The following is a 23,798-nucleotide window of genomic DNA, read 5'->3' on the forward strand; positions in this document are numbered from 1 at the left end:
TTCCCTTTGCAAGTAAAAATAAAATGAAGTAATTTAACTTCTGAAAATAAATAAATAAATAAATAATCAGTCCTTCACTCCTCTGCAGTGGGTGTGATTCATTGTCTATGAATGATTGTGATATTTTGGCAGATCACTCTTTGAGTTGTTACATATGAATTTATTCCAGAAACTTAATGAAATCACTGGCTTGTAGTTTATTCTGTATTTATTCTGATGTAAGGTTTTCCACTAGTTTCCACTGCTTTATCTTATCCAGTCACAAATAACTTTACTTAGCCTGAGTTAACACCTTCTCCACTTGTTTGACTGGACTAAAGCAATAAAAGGTACTTGAGCCCAATGTTGCACCACTACTCATCAGAAACAAGAGTCTGAGAAGACATATAAAACCACTACAGATATCTGCACTGGCTTAGATGAGAACCACACTCCAGAGCTCCATCTTTGTTTTCAAAACTTCATGGCAAAATTGGTCTTATGAGATGGATTGAATCAAAACTACAGGTTCAAACTATGGCTGCTTCTATTAGGTTGATCGGGCTTTCTGCTGTAAGAATAAACCTTATGTGATAAAAGTCAGAGCATTTCCAGGTTTGAGGCATAAAAGAACTTCATCATGAACAAAAAGCTGTCATAAACATCACTGATGTCCACTCAAAATGCAAGGAATGCTACCCTGAGCTTTCCCTCTATAATAAAAATATAAACATATACTTTGCATGCCCTTCCTTAGTAAACTGTTCTGGATCTCCACCCGTCACATCTGTCTGTTAAGGAGTTTAAACAACCTAAACACTTTACTGGAGGCAGTCTAGTGTCATTTGGATTTTTGTTTACCAACCAGACATTTTAGCCCAGTTTGCCTCTACTGGTTGTAAAGTCATGTCTCAGCAGAATCAGGTGCTCTGCCTATTTACATTTTTCATTCATGTTTAAACAGTGCAAGAGAGTAAACAGTGCTTCAAGTGATCTTACAAATAGGTATAGAGGATGGCTAGGTGAGATATAAACCAACCAAAGACAACATGTCTGATTCTTTTCTAATTTATGGTGGTGAAAATCTGGGACAATTTGACTTAGAAGTGATGCTTAGCAGTGGCCCAGAGAAGGCAACATTTACAATGCAAATCAAACAACACAAACATCTGCAACTTACAAAAATATATAAAAAAACAGCTCTGCTGCTGTACTGGGGCTTCTCACTCTTGACTGTAAATTATCATTATTACCTTAGGTTTGGCAAGAGTAATTGATTCAAGTACTAAATATTTGGAGAATAGTAGGGCAGATAAGTAATTTATTTGATAATGGGCTATACTATTCCTGTGCTTTCTAGTTTAATATCTATGGTCTGAATGTGATAAAAACACGGCATTAGTGTATCAGAAAACTGATACAAGAGCCTGGTTAACTGATTCCACATTTCTACCATTCACAGACATGGGTAGTCACTAAAACTCACAAGTCTGAGTAAAGCTGCTTTATAACTCAAGTCCTTGCAATCTCAAGAAAGGGATCTGAAAACTGTGGGAACATGTGGCCTCAAGACCACCATTCCTCATGTGAGGAACTGGCAACATTAGGTCAGAAGTACTGTGAATATAAAGCCATTTAAGTTTCTGAAATGCTCGTCCAGTGAAAAATGATGAAAACAGAAAACCCACAGAAAAACTAGCATTTTGTTTTAAGAGCAGAATAAAATGGCACAAGCCACACATGAATCAATGAAAACCTATTTAGCAGCAGATCACTGAAGAAGTATAGTCCATTATCTGCAATGAATGAAACTGGGGAGGTGTGGAAAAAACCCTATCACTAAACCTATATACATATGGCAACCCAGTAGTATCTCAGGCAACTTCAATTCTGCATTTCCTAATGTTGATATGCTTGTTCATACTAGTTTTAAAAATGTTTAAGCAATGATATCTAATCTACTTGGATCAAAAGTGTGTTTCTCTGGACAGATGTTCCATGCAGGAAAAGCAATGCTCATAGAAAACTGTCTACAGTTACTCCTGCACACACATCTAGCTCTGGAATAGAGTCACTTTATGATGAGTTACGTAGACTGAAAATAAAACTTCTCCCAAATTGCCTCTGAAGACCAGAATTTTCAGAATACAACTGAATTTTTGCCCAATACTTTTTTCTTCCCCTCTCCCCCCAGTAAACTTTTACTGGGCATGAGCAGACTCCTATTTACTCTGAAAGCAGGCACAAATTCTACACTATCTTAACCCTGATAAGAATAGACATCAGTATGATTCTAGGGTCCTCTAGGAGAAACTCAAAACTGTAATAAATTACTTTTAAGTTCAGAGTTACAGAATATACTTTTATTTTCTATGCCCTAAGCAGATGAGTTTATAATTTATTTAAAGGGTACTTAAAATACCCAATACAAGATTAGATAAAAATGAAAATAATTATCTTTTTGTCATGTTTGTTTCACAGAAAAGCCATACAGAGCTGTCACAGTTTGTTAATTTCAGGCATGAGGTGGAATATGAAGTGCTGGGAAATGTAAGAGGAATTGCTGGTGTTAACTTATTCCTTGTCTTTCTTTGCCACCCAGTGGTTGCTCAGAACAGGACTCACCCTCAAACCTCTGCACTGCTCTTCATGAACTATGAATTTACTTGCTATTATATTTGTAACTCTGACACTCCATAAAACCCCCTCTTTATATATACTTCAAGGTCATTGTTGCCTAACTCTGTGTATGGCACACTGGGATCTCTGACACTATTACCTTGTGGGTGATACAAAAAAAACAGATTAAGTGATACTTACCTGCAACTAATGCTTTTTTCTTCTCACAAAGCTGTAGCTCAAAATATTTTATAAAACAGCTAGAAAAATCATTCAAGGGTGTCTTAGCATGTCCAAAGGCCTCCAAGATACAGTTTACCTACAACACAATGGTGAAGAAGTTATAAGGGAGGAAATAAAGGGGGACATATTTCAACAAACATCAGTAAGGATGCTTTGTGGTCAACAGCTGAGGGAAAAAGAGAAAAAAAAACATTTTTCAGCTTGAAATTTAACAAATTCCATGAAAGTTTGGTTGTAGGTTTTTGTGTTGGTTTTGTTGGTTTTTTGTGTTTTTTTTTTTCTAAATAGAAATTAAAGTAAGACAGCTCAAGAAGAAAAAAAAAACAGTGAAAGTTATAAATGGAAGGGGAAGACAACAGTTCACACTTGAGCTGTGTCCTTACAGTGACTGGAGTCATATGGCCAGAGCTGGTGTGCTTAGCAAAAAGTTTAGAATCTTTGAAGGCAGCTATGCCTGTAAAGTTACAGTCAGTCAATAGTAATAACCAGTCAAAGGAATTTACAAGCTTTAGATGATGCCAGAAATGGCATGAACTATTGATTTCAAGTAGAACTACTTCAGCATTATACTCATGAAAAAGTGGGGGGGAAAAAAACAGATTCTGATTTTTAATACTATCTCTTACTAATGCATTTCTATGTTACATGCTCATGGTCACAGTAATTATTTTTAAAATACTAAAAATTGTAAAGATAATTACAATTATCAAGTATATAATCTTTGTTCCTTGTTTTCTCTGTATTTACCTTTTTTTCTGTGTGTGTGCATAATTACTTTCCTACCCTAAGTAGTTTCCCTTCAGCAGTTCCCTTTTTTGCATCCTAGGAAACACAATCATAGAATTATAAATAGGTTGCAATGTGTCCTCAATACACTATTATTCTGATATAATAATGGTTTCCTGAAGCTGGATGACCTAGATGGGGAGAGGAAGGAGGGAAGAAGGCTGTGGAGTGGCACAGATACCGTGGCTCCAATCACAAAGACAGAAGCTCTAAATATCTGACCCTTCAGAACTATTGGTTAAAACAAGTATTTGTGCAGTAGGTGGCAGCAGAAAACTAGTCAGGCTGCTTTTGGTTCCACTCCACAAGCTTTGTTTAGCATGTATTTGCTTATTAGGTTAATTCAGGATGTGGCTTAACCAGTGCAGCTTTATTAACTTTAATGGTTCTACACATAACTGCAGGAGAAATGAATTCAGACTACAGTGTTCATTAAAGCACCTTAAAAGGCAACTAAACCAGAATCTCTGTTTGATTCCCCATGGGTGGGATTCACTACATCTACTTTCACTGTCTGAAGCCCCAGCTAAGCTAGTTACAAAGGATCTTTCTACAACCAAATGACAACTCATTCTTCTTTCCATGCCATGATGCTCTTAACTGCATTGCATTCCAATTCTCTGCATAAAGACCCATTGACACATATGGCTACATCTATGCTAGCAAACTAAACTGCACCAGGAGCCTCACTTTGTATCCTCTTTGGTAAGTGGCACAGTAAGGTTCACATTCAGACCTCTTCGTTTGCAGAACAGGGTGGATATGCTGTTGTGAATGGTCCCTGGCACATGCTGTTCTCTGAACTGTGGTCAGAGGACCTGCTGGGGATTTAAAATGTGTCAGGGAGCATGGTAACAACTGCACACTAGGGATTGTTTTTCAGTTTACTACATAGATGTAGAGTAGATTAAAAGTTGTCTAGACTGAGTACTCTTCATTGAAGACATCTTATTTCAATTGCACTTAACCATGATGGTTGTCCCTGGGAATTCTTCAATGGTCATGAGACGAGTTGCAGCAGGCAAGACTACTTCCCACCTCTCCTGATTCCCATTGCTAACATATTTGTATCTAAATAACAGTTTTCAGTTGCCTGTTCACAAAGTTACTTATTTACTTTGTTCTCCTACTCTTTACTTAAGTCTGAACTTTAGGAAAGAAAAGGGCTTGGAGGATCTGACTGGAATTTTTCAGTTCTACTTGAATAACAATCATCTCTGTCTTGATCAGTTTAAAACTGAAAGTAAAGCTGTGTAGGTAGTAAATAAAAACTATACAGTAGAAAGAGGTATTACCTGTAGGGCTACTGGGTTTAAAATAAAGTAAAATCTTACCATCCCCACATAATGGCATTATTACAGCACCAGACTTTAAAGAAAAAAAAAAAAAGTGAAAAAAAAGAAAGGATATTCTTAACGTTGTCATTTGAAACCCACTTTACACGTGTCAGTTTAGGAACATCATCAATGAATTAGACAATACTGTGAAAAACACTTCAACATGGCAATTGCATGACTACACCAAGTAAAACAAAGGTACAGCATATTCAGGTGTACTGTTTTCAGAGTCATTGGACTTTTTTAATGCCTTCAAAAAACACAAATGTAACACTGTGAAAATAAACCTTTTATGAACTTATGCATAATAGATGTCCTCTTCCTTACGGTTCAAATGTCTTCGCCTATACAAGAGGCCAGATTTTTGCTTTTTTCTACTCAATGATCAGAATGCTACTTACATGTTTCATTTTTGTATCAAAGGTGTTTCTGCTAGAGCTGGCTCTACAAGTGAGGTGCTTCACTATCTGTTTGCAGGCTTCGGTCTTCCCAGAACCACTTTCTCCACTGCAAGATGGCAAGCATAAAAGGGAGGGAGGAATCATTGTTATTTTCACATTTGATATGTTATTTATATTCTCTGCTAGATCTGTTTTTATGGATTTAAAACATCTCAGTCAAACTCTAATTTCAAATAACAGAACATTTATGCATGGCAAATAACAAAGAACAGAACATAGGAGATACATTGGTTGACTATGTTCACAAGGGCTGTCAGAGCTGTCAAGCTATATTCTCTTGTACCACAAGCCAAGCCAAATAAATCTAATGCTTTCAAGCCATTTTAAGGGTATTTATAGCAAAGATTTTCTCTCCTCCTTTATCTTCTGTTTGGCAAAGGAGTCTTTTTATGCTGCCTTGTTCTCTTTGCAGATGAAGAAATAGTACTGTAGCAATGATGGGAAGCGGAAGGAAATTGTTGATCGCAATATGAAAAGCTAAAGAAAATAGGAAATGAACAGTAAGGAAAATAAAAATATTATTAAATTTTACAACCTGCCCAGTTTCTGCAGTGCAATATACTCTGATTTCCGTGATCTTATCATAGAATCATAGAATCCTAGGGGTTGGAAGGGACCTCGAAAGATCATCTAGTCCAACCCCCCCTGCCAGAGCTTCTCTTAATTTCTTGTTCATTATGTGAAATAAATATTCTAAAGAATGAGAGTCTCTGAAGGGGAAAAGGAGCAAGGAAAACAGGGTAAAAGACAGTATGAACAGCACAGGTAGGAAGAAACAACAGAAAAGTGAAGGGATGGAGGAGAGAAACAAACTCAATGGTGCACTTTAAGCATGGAGAAGGAAGGAAAAGAAACAAAAGAATTGGAAGGGATACAGTTAGTGAAGCCTGATTAAGAATCCATGTGGGAATCTCACTTCAAAGGAGAAATCAAGTAAATAATAAAAGAAACAAAAGAGGAAAGGACAATAAGGTCTTCGCACTTAGGCAAGGATGGGATCTCTGCACCATTCATTTTCTTTGAACTCTTATAGGACATAAACACATGTCTGGTAAATATCCTATTTGTTTACCTGGCAAACTGTAGTCTTAGGTGACAAGACAGATGTCTCCCTCCTATATGTGACGATTCAAACTACTTTTATTTATGTCCTCCATCTTCTATAACGAGCTGTAGTCTGAGAACTTCATACTCCTATTGGCATCACTAGGAAGTTTGTGGTCCAAGACTGCAAAGGTTTGCAACCTGAACACATGTTATGCAAAGACCTCAAATAACAGGTCAAAAAAGCCATATTAGAACCAGGTGTTACAATGGAAGAAATCTTGCGAAGTCACGAAAGTCACTGTCACAGCTAATATGAAACTACTATCTCTCCAGGATTGACAAGGTGCTCCATAAGAGCACTATCCCTTGCTCAGAACTTCAGCTTCTGAATTCCAGAAAGAGTTTCAAAAGTCAGATGATACTTGATGTCATCTAAAATCTGTGTGCACCCCTTCTCTCTTAAGGATGACATCGTTCTCTAAATGATGCCTTTTTATTAAGAAGTAGCATTACCCTTCTGTCTTTATATTGGTAGTGTCCAAATTCCATGTTCCTTTGCCTGTTATCACTAACAGGAACAGAAAACAGTGAAACAAGGCATTAGTCCTGTGATACTCCAACCCTAGAGACATTTCATACTCATGCTAATTACTGATTTTACCTCTGTATTATCCAGAAAGTCAGTGAGCTTACAGTCAGTGAGATACAAATCTATCTTGCCATCTATCTTGCCCCTACCCTCACCCCACTTCCTACTGTCGACTCACATTGGTCACTCCACTGGCACTTGTGTGTCATGATGATGAATTAATTTTGCCCCTCCACAAGATACTTAATCCAAAATCACAGCTGCAACCTGCTATCACTGTACCACAGGTTACAACAAGATTAGCAACAGTGGCTCTTTTGTTATTTCAGCTGCTAAGTAACTCCTCTGAAGTTAAAACATCTTTGAGGTTTAGTACAGTCACAGTTACAGAAGATGCCACTGAGCATCAAAAATTCAGATATGTTTGAAAATCAGATCTGAAATAATTCATAGTTTGTAATAACCCACAATTTGTCCAGTTTGTACTGCCCTTTATGTCCAGGAGATAAACATTTGTATTAATATTCTGAGGGCTGAACAAGACTTGGTATTTAATAAATGGTTGCAATATTATTAATTTTTTTTTTATTCTAGTCTTATGCGGGGGGAGAAGTTGGGCCGTTCTCCACACTTGCTCAACCCAACTTCATCTGCCAAAAATAGCTTTTTTAATGGAAGGCATTTTCAGAGTTAGCAGAGTGGGGGTACTTTTCCAAAAAATGATCCTCACAACTGCAGAAATTGGGGGGGAGAGGGCAGAACAGATGCTAAAATAGTATTTTATGTGTCTTTGATTGTTATTGAGTATTAAAAAGCAGTCATGAAAATTATAATTAAAACCAGAAAAAGACCTTCTTAAACAAAGGAACTGGAGTGTTCACCATCAGTTTCTTCACTTGATAATTTGTTTCATGTTGTAAAGAAAACTATATTTTCTTTTTCACTGCAAGTAGACTGGAAATCCACTACACTTCCGCTCTTCTGCTACCTTGTGCCAGTCTAGCTGGGCCACTGGCACCATTCACGGAAGCAAGGTCTGTGCCAAGCCTATGCTTGCTGACCAGTCTATGGGAACTGCCTGGCTGCTCCCTTTCAGGATACCTGTGGCTAGAGTTTAAATCATCTTTGTGATGGCTCCCAGAAATCACAAAGCCTGTGTGAACACCCAGGCTCTAAGACCTCCATGGCTGTTAGTGGCTAGCAGGTTCAGAAGTTATTGGGTGGAGGGGGACTTGGAGATGGTCAGACAGAACCATCACGTAGAAGTGGTTAAACACAGAAGCCCAGCTAAAATAGTAAGAAAGCAGCAAAACTCAGGAAAAAAAATAAGAATTAAATCCTGCAAGTACTGAGAAGTACACCTTGCTTACCCTCAATTTCTACATATTAGCAAGGTTTGTCTACATCTTTATGAATTCAGATAACCGGATCATTGGTGTTTGGCAAATATAAACTCCAGTGGAAATAAACCCTAAAAATAATATGCTTGGGGAAAAAGATGACAAAATATAAAACATGTAAGGAGGGATGTACCTGCAATTTCAGATCATGTAAGTGACAGAGTTTTAATGTCTGTGTTTCATTTTCAGTTCTGACCAAAGGTACCACATTCAGAATTTCAGGAATACCTAAAAAACCAAACATAACATCCTACTCCTGCAGTACTTGAATTATAATCAGAAATGATGGAAAAAATCTGGTAGAATTTATTCATATAAGATTTCTACCAGTTTTAATGAAATATTTAGATCAACACAGATATGCATGCTGTTTTGTATAAACTTTTGAAACCAATCTCTTACTGTTCCACCCCCAACTGTGAGCATTACTACTCCAACTCCTGGTTCCCAATCTGATAGCAAGACATAATCAGCAAAGTGCAAGTAAACTTGCAAACTTTTGGGAGACCAAAATAATTTCTTTCTTCTCAGTTTGCAGGGTGCATATGCGAGACACTGGATCTTGCTCTGTGACTGAGGTTTCTAGATTTGAAATTAGAAAGTGCAAGCAAGACTGCTAAATATAAAATATATTTTGCATCATCAGTGGTGATATCTACAACTGAACAACCCCGCACATCATTTAGAAATTATATTTCTAAAATAAACTAAACTGAAAAGTGTATTTTTTATTATAAATAGAATATCCAGCTCTGTAACTGTACTGTAGTAGCCCATTGCACTTATAATACATTTAATCATAATGTAAAAAATTAAAGACATTTAAGTTGAATAGAATGCCTGTGGTGATACTAAACTGAGGAAATAAAAAACTTTCAAGGCAGTCTACTTTATTTCTCTTCATTCCAAATTATCTGACTAAAAAATGTCATTTATATCACAACAAAACCATTGGATATTGACATTCCTGGCTGCTAACATACACCAAATTTTAACATTTCATTTTATTTATTCATTATGTTCTTTTGATTTAGCAAATTAGCCACCAGCATCCCTTAAACCATTGGCTAGATTGACTAGAGTTCCTTAGCTTTTAACAAGCATATAAATTATATTTAGGCTTCCTAGACAGCTCCTCACTTATCTTGTCAGTGCATAATGCATTTTCATATCCTGAACAGCAGGAGAAAAATGCAGTCAGAAGGAAGTTAATTATTATCTGTCCACCTATTGGCTGTTGAAGAGAATAACATGATGTTATTTTTTTTTCTGTAACTTTCATACAAATTTTATACAAGTCAGCTCTTGGTGTTAAGCATACATGAGTGATGGTGGCTTGCTAGAAACCCAGAGTAATTGTGAATAACTGGTAGTAAACTCCAGTAATTTGGGCAAATGTTTTCCTGTTGTAAAACACTCAAGTACAGTGATCAGATGTGAAGTGGCTGGGGAAAACCAACAAATAAATAAATAAATAACAGTTCTGGTAACATGGTACCCCCATGGAGGAAGTAAGGAGTAAAGCTTCAGAAGACAAGAAGGCAAAGTCTGAAATGACAGAGAAGGTAGAAAAAACAATTTAGATAATCCTGAGAGCTTTAAATGGACTTTCTCCACCTTTTTTTAACCAATTCAGTAAAAAAGACTTAATACGAAGTTTAGGAGAACAAGACCAAAGTCACAATGAAAACTGAAGCAGGCAACATCAAAGTGAAATAATAACAAGTTTTTTTATTAAATTTGAAGATTAGAACACAGTTTCACACAGTATAAATGGGACATTATGGGCATTTGGAAAAAAAATAATAATCCTTCAATATGGCTGGAATTGCAAGAGTCTATAGTACAATTCTAAAGCTTCTTATATTTTTACCATGGAAACAAAGTTTTGACACAGAAGAGTTGCCACTGGGTTTGCAGAGAGTTTCCTTCCACTGGCAGTATGCAATAATTTTATACTAAGAACCCTACCTCAAATCAGTGTTAAATCTGCATTCTGTAAATGTAAGGTTTTTATCATAATGCAGATGTCAAACCAGAAAATGATAAACTTGTTGAATTTATAAATTAGGCTTTAAGAAGTATTTTTCCAAGAAATATTCCCAATTACATGTGATTTATAAAGAATGTAGCAATGTCAGAAGTATAAGTGGGGCTTTGAGTAGTTAACCTAGGACATTTTAGGGCACTGTCTGCTCCTTTCCCCTTGTAGAAGATGCTTCAGTGTTTCACTGCCTGACCTGTCTCTGTACACCCGTACAGCAAACACAGCCTCTGCAATGTGAACAGTTTCCTTGCCATTGTACAACTGATGGAATATTTTGGCATTGATATTTCTGTATAGTATTTTATCTAATGGGTCATTCATTTTACAAGACTAAAATTGAATTACTATTTTTTTTCCTTGTCTGCTTTGCTGCTTGGGGAGAGCCAGTCAATCTGCATGAAGCAAAGGGAGCAGACAAAGCTGAGAGCTGATGTCTCAGAGAGGTCCACCTAACAAAAGACAAAAATCAAAGTAATGTACTGTGAAGTGTGTTTGGCAATGCTAGATTCCCATTTTCACTGAATAATATAATAGGAGACAGGGAAATTCTACCACTAAATGGAGAAGTAAAATCCTTAACACTGTATACCTTCTAATTTATATTGCAAAACAATGGATTTCTTTACATTAAACTTGATACTTTTAACACTTCATTTTCCCTGCAAAGGTCTGATCTGGTCCAAAGTTAACTGCAGGATATATACTGGCTCAGAAGTATGCTTCCAGATCTGGAAGGAAATATTTTGGAGATTAATATTTGCTGTTTGTGAATTACTATCTTCAGTTTTTTGGGAAACAGTCCAAAGCAGCCCCGGTAGGAAAAGTCAAGATTTGCTAAATCTGGTTCCCATGTGAACAACACCTTGCAGCAGAATCTTGCTGCCGGGGAAAAATATTTGACATTTGATAGATCACTTTATTAATTTAATATTCTGATTACTTTTTTTTCCTTATATTTTAGCCACTTGCTGGAAGCTTTACTCTGATTTGACCTTGGTCTTAAAGGTTGACATCGACTAAGCAGTCTTAACATGATCTGATATACACCAAGTTCTATACACTACAGGAAGACGGGAACACTTCCATACCTATAGTGTCTTTAGATATAGAAAACAGAAAAGGTAAGCATTAGTTGATGACACTATAGAAGGGAGAATTTTTCTTCATCAGGCACAAGCCCATGTTGATTCTGCAAACAGCAGGTAGCTTAGCACTCTGAGAACTCATTACAGAAGTGCTAACTATTAGCTCAGTGGGAAGCCACTGTAGATCTGCGGCTACAACCCCTTTCCCTGGGATCACGGGAACACTCATTGCCATGTCTCTTGTTTATTCCCAAAGAAAAGGTTGGAGAATCTGCTTCCATATATTTAACTGCTAACATAATCACTATCATTTGTGTGGAGCCAGAAGACTCCAACAGTATCTGGCTAAGGATACATTATAGAAATGGCCTGTCCCTGAAGGGCTTCTACTCTAAGTGTTAGCACCAGAGACAAGCAGCTAAAGAAAGAAAACCAGTAACATCGAATAAACAAAAAACAGATGGAAGTTAGTTGAGAGAGAGAACAGGGCATTAGCTATGAGCAGCATCATATACAATAAGCACAACTGCTCATAGATGAATATCTAATTTATAAATATTCTATGAATACTTTTCATTTGATTATCCATTGTCTCCTTGCTTACATGAAATGGCCTTTCTTGATATGGAGAGCTTCTCTGAGCTACCCCATCTTCATTCAGCCTGTCATTTCACAATATAGGGAAGCCTATTTTTTACTTTTAAAATTTCTTACTTAGGTGAACTCATTGCACTATAAATGCATGCATGGAATTGTATGCACAAACTCAGCTTTATAACTGGGGACATTTTAAAATTACAGACCATAGACTAAATATATACAGAATTTCATACCCAGGAATGAAGAGTATGCTTGATAAGACAGGCTGGAGAGCAGAGTAAACACAAAAACTTGGAGTGGTTCAAACTGCAGAGTTCCAGTTATTTGGTTTTGGTAGGAAATGAAACTGAGACCTCAAAACTTTGCCACAAACCTATATTCAAGTGATAAATCAAACTAAAATTGACTGGATGCTATACTACATGCCCTCAGGACCAGAAAGTAAGCCCTGCTCCATGCCGTTTATTAGCATAGAAGTAAATAATTAAACATCCCTCACAGTGGTGGAAGAACCTTCTCTTGCTGATGTTTTTTGAAGCTGAAATAGCAAAAAAAGCAGAAATCCATCTTGATAACAAACACAAGTACACACACCCACATATGATCAGGAGACAGCAAAGGGGCAGATGAATAACTTGAGTTATGGTGAGGATATTTTTCAGATAGTCATTATAATAATTATTATTGTTATTAATAAAGTATTTTTATTTTAAATTATTTATTATTATTATTATTTAGTTTATTATTGAGATTGTTGCTGTTGTTATAGTCAGAAAACCAATGGAAATTTTCTATATTACCTTCCCTTCCAGACATTCATTATTAAGATTCTATCAATGGACTAATATAATGCAAATATTCCATTTTTAATACAACTTTGTGAATTTCTAAAATATATCAATTCACTTCTGTTTTTTTCATGTAGTGCTAGCAAAAGAAAGGTTTGAAAAATAAGTTTCTAGCTGTTTCTGTTAAATTGCAGCTATACTTGCCTCTTATCCAAAACACCAGATACTTTCCTTTCAGCTTCCATTTTCACAGCTGACTTTTAGATTTAATTAATTATCCATATACTTTAGGATGGCCTATCTGCAGGTTGCCTTAATGTGATACACAAGTGCCTTGCCAAGTGCTGATGCCATCAACAGAGAACCCTCTTGTCACATTCTCCACCAGGTCACTGATTTACAATAAGCAACAGTGGGCTGGGCACAGATCAAGACAGTGGGATTTAACACTGATATCCTGATTAAAAAATCATTAATAGCAACAATTCCTTGATATGAAAGCTATTTTTTTATTAATTACAATATACTTTATGTACTACTACACAATACTTGGCAGTTAGCTTTTTCTTGAAAGTGTGAATAAATATTGTCTGCTTTTTCCCTGTCTACACTTACAGGCAACTTCACAAAGATAATGAATCAATCAGCAGTGTCCTAGCTTTCTACTTTTAATAAAATTCTAAAAACAGTGCCCTATGATATTTCTTAGCTTCATCAAAATTATTATACCTAAACAAGAGTTCATATTTACAGGAAGATAATATGAACATACAGTAATAATTGCTGAGTATTATTACCACCTCCGTTTAAATGTCATTGCTCACTGGATAAATAACTATTCCCTCCTGATTAGGCTATTAAAAGGTCATCATTTGCTTTAACCAATCTACAAGTAGTTCCATACATAATTAATTTATACAGTTATAATTATAAACTTATAAAAGATGTTTTTCTCATAAACTATGCTTTTAAAAGAAATGTTTAATTATAGTATTCGGATGTATTTGAAGACTTAATATATAGAACCTACAGGAGTTTGTATCCACATAAAGAGAACGCAATAAAAATGGTTACATATGGTAGCACTTAGGTATTCATTTTAATTCTTGTAACTTAAAACACTATTATTAACTGCTTTTGGGTATCATATCCTCTCCATTTCATAGTATTCCCTTTCCTTATTATTAGAGGTAGTTCAAGAGCAATTACAAGATTTATCAAACAGATCAGCCTTATTCCTGGTCAAATAAAAATCAACTTTTTTTTTACCCCCCATCTCCCATGAAGTTCTGCAAACCCTTGCCAATATTTCAGCTGACAGTGACTGCCAAAGTCACAAGATTGAGCAACAAGTCTCTTTGGGTAACTACATCAAATTCAGCAGATCCATTGTTTTCAGCTAGGATGAGGGAAGAAAAGGAATAAACAGATTTGGAGATCAAAAGTTCCAAGAGAATTCAAAGTTCCATCACTATAAAACAAACTTACTTGGATGGAACTCCATTTCAAGGCAGCTTTCTAATACTTTTATTCACAATCTTGAAGTTATTTATCACTACAACAACACTGAATAAAGGAACTGATTAAAGTCCATTTTGAAGTTGGAGTGCTAATTAACAAGTTCATGGTCACACAAACATGCAGCAGAGCAGAAGCTCTGACACAAGTGACTCAACTCAGAGGTTTATACTTTATTCAAGGACTTCCCATTCTTAATGTTAGTAGATTCTGTTCCTAATTCTTATCAGTGTAACATTAGCAAACACAACAGTTTTGAATTCTTTACCTTTAACTCCTTGTTCCTAATTACATGCAGATAGATGGAGCAGCTATTCCTCAAGAGAGTTTATGAACTTGAGATGTAATTAAACCTTTTTCAGTTCTATTTTGCTCTAATGTATGATACAGAGATCAGTACACAGAAAGAAATCAGTCAGTGGAAAAAATAAAATGGAAATCTCTGCTGAGCCCTGGGGGAAACAGCTGAAAGGCAGGAGTTACAAATTAGTTTATAGAAAGATAAATGTTCACCTGAGGATAAAGCACTGGGGACGCTGCTCCTGGAATAGCATGTGGTAAGCTCTTTCAGCACAGGAAAATATATGTGGAGGAAGCGAGGAACACAGTTTTCCAGAGTTACTCAAATAAAGCTGGGTGACCTAAAAAATTGTAAAAAAGTAACACAGTCAATACATTACAAACTAATTATGTTTCAGCCCTCCTAATCCTGGGTCTTTTTGTAAAGCTAATGATTATGAACAGAATCTCTGTATGTATATATGTAGTATCATTAAAGTAGCTATGAAGAGTTTAATTAAAGAAAACAGAGCTGTAAGCATTGAAGATTTAATTAAGATGTAAAATCAAACATAACCAAAACACTCATCAATACTGGCTTGTTTGCTGATTAAAACAAAATCTACTATATTACTTTTTTATACCTCACATTTATTGTTCTTCAATGTGTTGACTTAAAAATCTTACAAAATGAAATATGACCATCCCTTGAAAAGTTAAAATGGAAATAAAAGGCCTAAGTTACAAACAAATTCATTTATTGCATGACAGAGCAGTTTCCCACAAATATAGAATAACTTCTGTGACATATAGAGATGCAACTTGTACTCTCCTTAAAGCTTAAACATGAGTAGAAACAATTATTTGCTACTGAAACCTCATTTTTGAGGCTATCCTGATTTTTTTTCAGGTAATATCAAGCAGATTTTTGAAAAAAAATAGGCTGCTAATATCTACTTTTTTTTTTTTCCTTTCAGAAGAAATAAATATAATAAAGACAATAGAAAATGTGATTTAGATAAAATTGTGGACAGAAACACTATACCATCTTCTTACAGATATCCTTAAATAGTTTTACTTACCTTTTCATATGCTTTTTGTCAGACCTTCTCATGGGCTTAGAAAATTAACATAGGCTGTACAGAAACCTATGGCAGCTGGGGTACAATTGGAAGACTATGAAGCATCTTGAATGCTACTGGATGCTGACAATTAAAACAACCAAATACCTTCCTTTTAATCATGTCCTGTTTTCTCCAACAATTCTAACAGCTTTTCCACCTCAGTGCCATTTTTTATTTGCTCCTTTCTCCAAACTAATCAAGTGCTTATCAGCTCTACCTGTCCTGTATCTGTCTTTTTTATTTAGATGTTAAATTATTGAATCTACAATGCTGTGGATGAATGAATCCTCCACAATATGGTCTTATTCTCATTCAGGCTTCTGAGCTACCAAACTAAACACGATTAAATCCACAATGATTCTTGAGGAATTATTTCACCATGTCACAAAGCAGAAAGTAAAACCTTCACATACTTATTGCAAGTGCTTTGTAAGTTTACATATTTTTCTAATACATGAACTTCAAGAATGTATTTGTCCTAACCAAACACAAATAAATTCTGCACAAAGGTAAAAAAGGAGGGTGACTACAGCACATCTCTGAAGTGGCATTTATGTTTTCCAAGAATTATAGTTCTACCATAATGTATAACATGGTAGTATAGCATATTTACATATTAAAGTGCATTAATATTACCATTTAGCAATTGCACTGCTAATTACAAAGCAATGTATATCAGTGCCCATTAACATGTGGCTCCTTATGTCCTCTCAGAGTGAATAATTACTCAGAAAAAGATGTATTATAGTCACATTCTATTGGAAAGAAGTGTGGGAAGCCAGTATAAGCTAACAAAATAAAGATTGCCCAGAAGCTATTAACAGCGTTCTTAACAAAGAGAAGAAAACCTGAAGTGTCACTGTTATTGAAAAATGTACATTAAAATCTCATTGCTTCATCCTGGCATTAAAAATGTTATCATGCCCAATATATCTTTGCATTCTTTTTTTTTGATGGCTAACAAACCACATACCTGAAACAAAAAAGTTCACTAATGAGCCACATCTTATAGCACGTCAGTGTCCAGTGAGGAACTGACATAATCAATTTTTATTACTTTAACATACAGACCATCTAGCACTTTCAGACTTTGATACCAGCTAAAGTGCTGCAATATATTTGAGCATTCCAAAACCAGAGAAAACAAAGCTATTTTACAACTATGTTTTTTTTTTGTTTTCTGTTTTTTTTTTTAATCTTCTAGGAAATACCTGCTAATGCTCAAATCCAGGCAGATAATGATGGAGTAGAAGCAATGATCATCCTAGGTGACCCAATTACAGGACAAAAAGTGTCTCATGTTAAACTTGCTAAAATAGATCTGTCACAGAGAGAATAAGAGAAGAGGTAGCAATGTTCAGGAAACATTTTAATATGTAAGCCTACCATCTAAATTCTTTTTCTTTACTGTTCTCTCTTGTTGCACAAAATTATATATCTAATGTAAAAAACACAGTGACAGATATTGAAACAACAAACCCCTTGGAAATAACTAGTCTATCTCATAAATTCATAAGTGAGAGATTAGAAAGGTAAGGGTACTAGTATTCAAGAGAGAAACATCTGAAGCGCTTCCTAAGTGGCCTTGTGCTTATGACAGTGCACACATGGACTCAAGTTCCCATTGTCCCATTGTTCCCATGGTGCCTGTGCCCAGCAAGAGTCACCTCTGTACAACTGCTCAGCGTGGTGATAAGTTCATGCTGAGCACCTTGCACTCATTGCCTTTACGGTATCTAACTGAGTGGCCTGGTGTGGAGCACAGGTATTTTCAGCCTTTCTGCACCACTGAAGGTCGTTACCTCTGTATTCATGTTTTGGACAAGGTGGAGTGTGAAATCAAACAACCACTGCATGAAATATGCATCTACTTTTGCAAGTTTAGTTGTGGCAGAAACGACCAAGGTACATCAGAAGACTATACTTAAACAACTGAAAATGCTACTGCTCACACAAAACATTAGCCAGATGGCTGTTTTACAAATAAGAAACAGAAAAAAGAGTGGTATCTTGGAAGAAAGTAACAGTTTTTTGCTAGAATTTTCAAACTAATATGCTTCCAACATAAAAAGGGCATGTATGTTAATTAATTTTACAGGTTTGGCCTTCCAAATGAACTATATGAATCCAGCGAAAAAGAACCACACTGTAACATTTTAAAGAGGAGAATTCTTACCATGGTAGAATAAATAGGAAGTTCTTTAAATGGATTAACAAGCAACAGTATATCACCAATGTAGGTCTGAAAAAAGAAGATATAATTGCTGTATTAAGTAATAAATTAAATGTTTAAGGAGGGTAATGATTTTCTTCCAGAAATGACTCTTGCAGAACCTTTTAAATCTAGCTATCAACATATTAAAGATAATCCAAAAATTTAGAGCTTTTAACTACATAACTTTAAATTGAGATCTAAATTTACAATTCAGATAGCATTAATTATTCTTTTTGTGATAAAACTGAGTTCTTCATCATGTAAAATTATGCACTGAAGAACTGCACTGCATATATTACTGGTAGATTATTTGAAAGTTAATTTGCAATTCACTATTTGTTAAACTACAAAAATGTGACACGCCACATAAATAAGTTTCTCAAGCAGTTTTTTATGGGATCAATGACAGGATTCAGAAATGCTACATTGATTACCCAGAACTGATAAATTAAAATATATTGCTTGTGGGATAAGACAGAGGAATGGATACATATATAAGCACTTAAACATGTATATGCGTATTTGAGCATATGTAGATGCATAAAGAAATAAATCCTGGGTATATTAAAAATAGCAAACCAACTACTGATTAGAAAGGTGCCAAATTTTTATTTAAACACTTCTATGTGAAAGATGTGTTTGAGTATGAGATTGTAGGTCACCCCTGCTGCTATACTCCTCACTCCACATAGGCAGCTGCTGCTGTACCCTGTTCTTGGGATGCAGGGATGCCAGAGACATGTCTTGGAAGAGGGCAGGCAGCAAATCATCTTGTAAACAGCCCCAGTCATGCTGCCTTTTTCAAAATAAAGTATTTTGATCCGGGGAAGAGCAAAATACTGCCTTCCATAGTAAATGTACTACTTTTCTTCCAAAATGCAGTAAATTATTTCCTCTGTCTCCCCTACTCCAACTTCACTGTTGGGTTTTGCTGCAGAATAGAACTTCATTAGTTTGCTGAAACATGAAACAGGATGTGTTCAGTGCCAAGAAGGGTTTTGGTTTGGAATTGGAGTCCAGTGAGTCCAAGTCTTTTGTTGAGCCTGGAGCATAGAAGGCTCCAAGGAGACCACAGAGTGGACTTCCAGTACCTGAAGGGGGCCTACAAGCAAGTTGGGGAGGGATTTTTTACAAGGGGTAACAGATTAAAACTGGATGAGAGAAGATTTATGTTAGACATCAGAAAGAAATTCTTTAGTGTGAGGGTGGAAAAGGTTGCCCAGAGAAGCTGTGGAAGCCCCCTCCCCAGAAGTGTTCAAGGCCAGGTTGGATGGGGCTTTGAGCAACCTGGTCTAGTGGGAGGTGTCCCTGCCCATGGTATGGTGATTGGAACTAGATGATCTTTCAGGTCCCTTCCAACCCAAACTATTCTATGATTCTAAGACTCTTGAACTCCTCAAAGAGGAGGTGGGAGACCTGCATGGATGAGTAAGGGTCTACTGGAAAAACTCAAATGGAAATTTACATAATATGGGAAACAAGACTGGCCACTTGGAAGGAATATAGGAATGCTGTCAAGAGGATGCAGAGATGCAACAAGGAGTTACTGAATGCCTTCTTTGCTTCAGTCTTCACTACTAAAGCTGTCCCTCATGAATCCCAGGCTCTGGAGGCAAGGGAGAAGGTCTGGAGAGAGGAAGAGTTTCCCTCAGTAGAGGAGGACCAGGTTAGAGACCACTAAGCAAAACTAGACATCCATAAACCCATGGGCCCCAGTGGGATGCATCCACGACTGCTGAGAAAGCTGGCTGACGTTATTGCTGAGCCACTCTCCATCATCTTTGAGAGGTCATGGAGAACAGGAATGGTGCCTGAGGACTGGAGGACAGCCAGTGTCACTGCAGTCTTCAAAAAGTCTTCAAATAATTCTGGATGTCATCTCTAAACACGTTGAAGAACAGGAAGTTACTGGGAATGGTCAGGATGGATTTACCAAGGGGATATCATGCTTGACGAATCTCATAGCCTTCTATGATGTTATAACTGGCTGGATAGATGAGGGAAGCACAGGGGTGTAATCTACCTTGACTTCAGCAAGGCTTTTGTCACTGTCTCCCATAACAGGCTCATTAAGAAACTCAGGAAGTGTGGGTAGATGAGTGGATAGGGAGGTGGATTGAGAGCTGGTTGAGTGTCAGAACAGGGTCAAGTCAGACACCTGTAGCCAGTGGTGTTCCCCAGGGGTCAACACTCAGTCTGGTCTTGTTCCACATATTCATCAACAACCTGGGCGAGGGGACAGAGTGTATCCTCAGCAAGTTCACTGATGTACCAGACTGGGAGAGGTGGCTGACACTCCAGAGGACTATGTTGCCATCGAGTGTGACCTGGACAAGCTGGAGAGCTGGGCAGAGAGGAACCTAAGAAGGTTCAACAAGGGCAAGTGTAGGGTCCTGCACCTCGGGAGGAAGAACCACATGCATCAATATAGGTTAGGGGTGGACCTGCTGGAAAGCAGTTCAGAGAAGGATCTGGGAGTCTTGGTAGACAGCAAATTATCCATGAGCCAGTAATGTGCCCTTGCTGCCAGGAAGGCCCATAGAATCCTGGGGTGAGTAGGGAAGACTGTGGCCAGTAGGTTCAGGGAGGTCATCCTCCCTCTCTACTCTGCCCTAGTGGGGCCACATCTGGAATACTACATCCATTTCTGGGCTCCCCAGTTTAAGAGAGACAGGGAACTACTATACAGAGTCCAGCAGAAGACAACAAAGATGACTGGGGAATTGTAGCATCTCCCTTATGAGGCTAGGCTGAGAGAGCTGGGACTCTGTAGCCTGGAGGAGAGAAGGATGAGGGAAGACCTTATTAATGTCTAGGGCGAGTGTAAGGAGGATGGAGTCATACTCTTTTCACTAGTTCCCAGTGACAGGACAAGGGGCAATGGGCACATGCTGGAACACAGGAAATTCCATTTAAACATGAGGGAAAACTTCTTTATGATGAGGGTGACAGAGCACTGGAACAGGCTGCCCAGGGAGGTTGTGGAGTCCCCTTCTCTGGAGATATTCAAGACCTGCCTGGATGCAGTCCTGAGTAATGTGCTCTAGGGGATCCTGCTTTAGCAGGTTTTTGCTCTAGATTATCTCTAGAGGTCCTTTCCAACTCTGATGATTATATGATTCTCTGACTTTTCCTTCAAAGTCTGAGAGCCAAATCAACCAAAAATGCAAGGGATGCATCAGATGCTGACACTCTACTAAAGCACAATGGTTGCTGTTGAGCAGAATATTAATGATTACTGCCTCTAAATTTCCATTAAGCTAAGGAGGATGACAAAGCAGGGTGTGAGATAAATCTTCAGTATTTTAAAATAAAATACTTGATTTTTATAAACACTGAGTATTTGTTCAACTTCCAGAATTTAGTTAGTTATCCGTGTTTGGCATTTTTTAAATGGAGACAAAGCTCCATTACTCCATAAAGTAAATGCTGATAATAAAGTAGGATTTGATCCATGGTTCTTAAAACCAGAATTAACTAAATGCCATAACAGCTAGAACAGAAGTTCCCAGAATTTCAAAGTTATTCACAGCAACATGCCAATTCTCCATATTCCTTTAGTCTAAACAGTGGGATCAACTTACACATTTTAAAATCATTTGCATGTTTCAAATTAGCATGCCACTCAGCTGTTCAGTAAGTTAGAAATAAGTTGTGAATGAGATATGAACGGGAATGTCAAAATTTTCAAGTGCAGATTTTTCTCCAGAAGTAATCTGTGCCTAACTGGATACCAGGAAAAACTGCATTACCAAAACCTTGCTCTAATTACTACATTTACTATATAGATGATTAACATTACAATGTAATGATTTCTGAAATGTAGGAATAGATAACGAGTAATTAAATCTCCCATGCTGAATTCTAAGTCATTTAAATATAAATTTATTTTAAATTTCCAGTAATCATGTGGTCTATTAAAATTAACACATTGTGAAGGATGGAAGAATCCTTTAATAGTTTGGGAGGGAAGATTACATGTGCCCATATTTTTTACCAGTACACCTGTTCTGTGAAATAAACACACAGAAATTTTATCCAAACCTATCTGAAGTGTTATTCCATTTTTAAATTTCTGTATCTTCCTATATAAACTTGAGAAACTGCAGGGCTCACACACACATATATCCTGATCCATTTAAATATTAGTTATAAGTCTGGAGCAGGTTACTATGTAGTACTTATGATAGTATTCCTATTTTTCCTATTGTCTCATTTGCTCTTTTTTGAAAGCCTACTGTTGACAGATGAATAGCAACTCACATATATCTGGTTATTATTGAAACGTTTCTGAATCTCATAAAGCAGGCTGCTGTCTGTTAGCTCACTCAGGGAAGCTAGGTCATCATTTGGGGCTGGAGGCATCAGCTTAATCTAGAAACAAAAAGAAAAAAAAGAAAAGTAAGATAACTTCACAACCAATCATTTTGTACTCAATGTTACAATCTCAAGTCTAGACCTAGATCACTAGAATTTAGGGGGGAAAAAATGCATTAGGAAACTGGAAAGGTGTCACTCCTCTCAAACAGTTACGCATCATTAATCTTCAGAACTTCAAAAATTATTTTAGATGTTAAGATGTAGAACTGAATGAGTCTAATGGGCTCTTAAGAACATAGACCCATACTAAAATGCAATTGTTATCCCTGAAACCCAGCTCAAAAGCAATTTTTCTGCTCTCTTCAATAAATGTTTATGGCAGGAGAAATCAAGACTATGAGAGTTAGGGTGCTTGTAAACTATTTATTGCACAGTATTTAGCAAAGCTCTCATACTATTCTACAGGATTTAAAATGCTATTGGAATTTTTCCTGAAGAATGGAAGTTAATAAGAAGTGGGAATCACATTGTCAGGGAGAACAGATGAGATTCAGAAGTGGCTACTTTAGCGAAAACTGGAGAATGAAATCTGCTTAACAATTCTGAGATTTAAGAGGAATAATATAAGCTCTGGAAAGTACAGTAATGCTAAGGAAACCAAAGCAAAATCCAAAAGACAGAACAAGAGACAGAAGAATCCCATGTTGGGGGGAGGGGGGGGTTGGAACTAAATAATCTTTAAGGTCCCTTCCAACTCATATGATTCTATGATATGATGAAGAAAAAAAAAAGTCAATGATAAGGAAAATTGCTTAAAGACAAAATAAACATTGATACATTAAGCAATGTGCTTATCTACACTTAAAATGTAGATTGATTCTTTTTTTATGTCAGCCCAAAGAAAAACATCTTTGCACTTCTTACAATGGAAAATTCTCATGTGATCAATGGTAGAATTACTTGAATTCTTTGTTCATAGTTTATCAAATTACTCTTTTGGTGTCTGTTTTGAGGATGGCAACAAAGATGAAACTTCTTTGTTCTGCTTAATATGAAGGCTCAGGAGAACAGCAGATGCTACCCTTTCTTGGAGAACAACTCGGCATCCTCAGCCTCTGCCAGTGGCACATGACAGAAGCTGCAAGTGGACTGGGAGACATTGGAGGGAACATGCAAGTGTGCTTCTGGCAAGGAGAAGACCCCAAAGATTATGGATACTTGTGAACTGATCCCAAACTACTGAACTTCCATTGCTTCCACAGGCTGAAGGTCTAGTTCAAAAACACAGTGCTTTGGGTTCTCTTTCTACACTTGCAGGATCAGCACTATGTGATATTGCTGAAGAATTTCATCTTAGCAAA

General features: G+C 36.8%; 1 protein-coding gene across 1 annotated transcript in view; it reads right to left on the reverse strand.

Moving 5' to 3' along the window:
* The window catches only part of MYO16 (myosin XVI), a 277,452-nt gene that overhangs the window by 147,608 nt on the left and 106,046 nt on the right, over positions 1-23,798 (reverse strand). The window contains 5 exon segments of the mRNA XM_009997923.1: positions 2,800-2,917; positions 5,366-5,471; positions 15,013-15,140; positions 18,079-18,144; positions 22,381-22,491. Coding sequence (XP_009996225.1) covers positions 2,800-2,917; positions 5,366-5,471; positions 15,013-15,140; positions 18,079-18,144; positions 22,381-22,491 — 529 coding nt within the window.

The sequence above is a fragment of the Chaetura pelagica genome, unplaced genomic scaffold, assembly GCF_000747805.2.
Source record: "Chaetura pelagica isolate M959 unplaced genomic scaffold, ChaPel_1.0 scaffold123, whole genome shotgun sequence".
NCBI classification, from domain to species: domain Eukaryota; kingdom Metazoa; phylum Chordata; class Aves; order Apodiformes; family Apodidae; genus Chaetura; species Chaetura pelagica.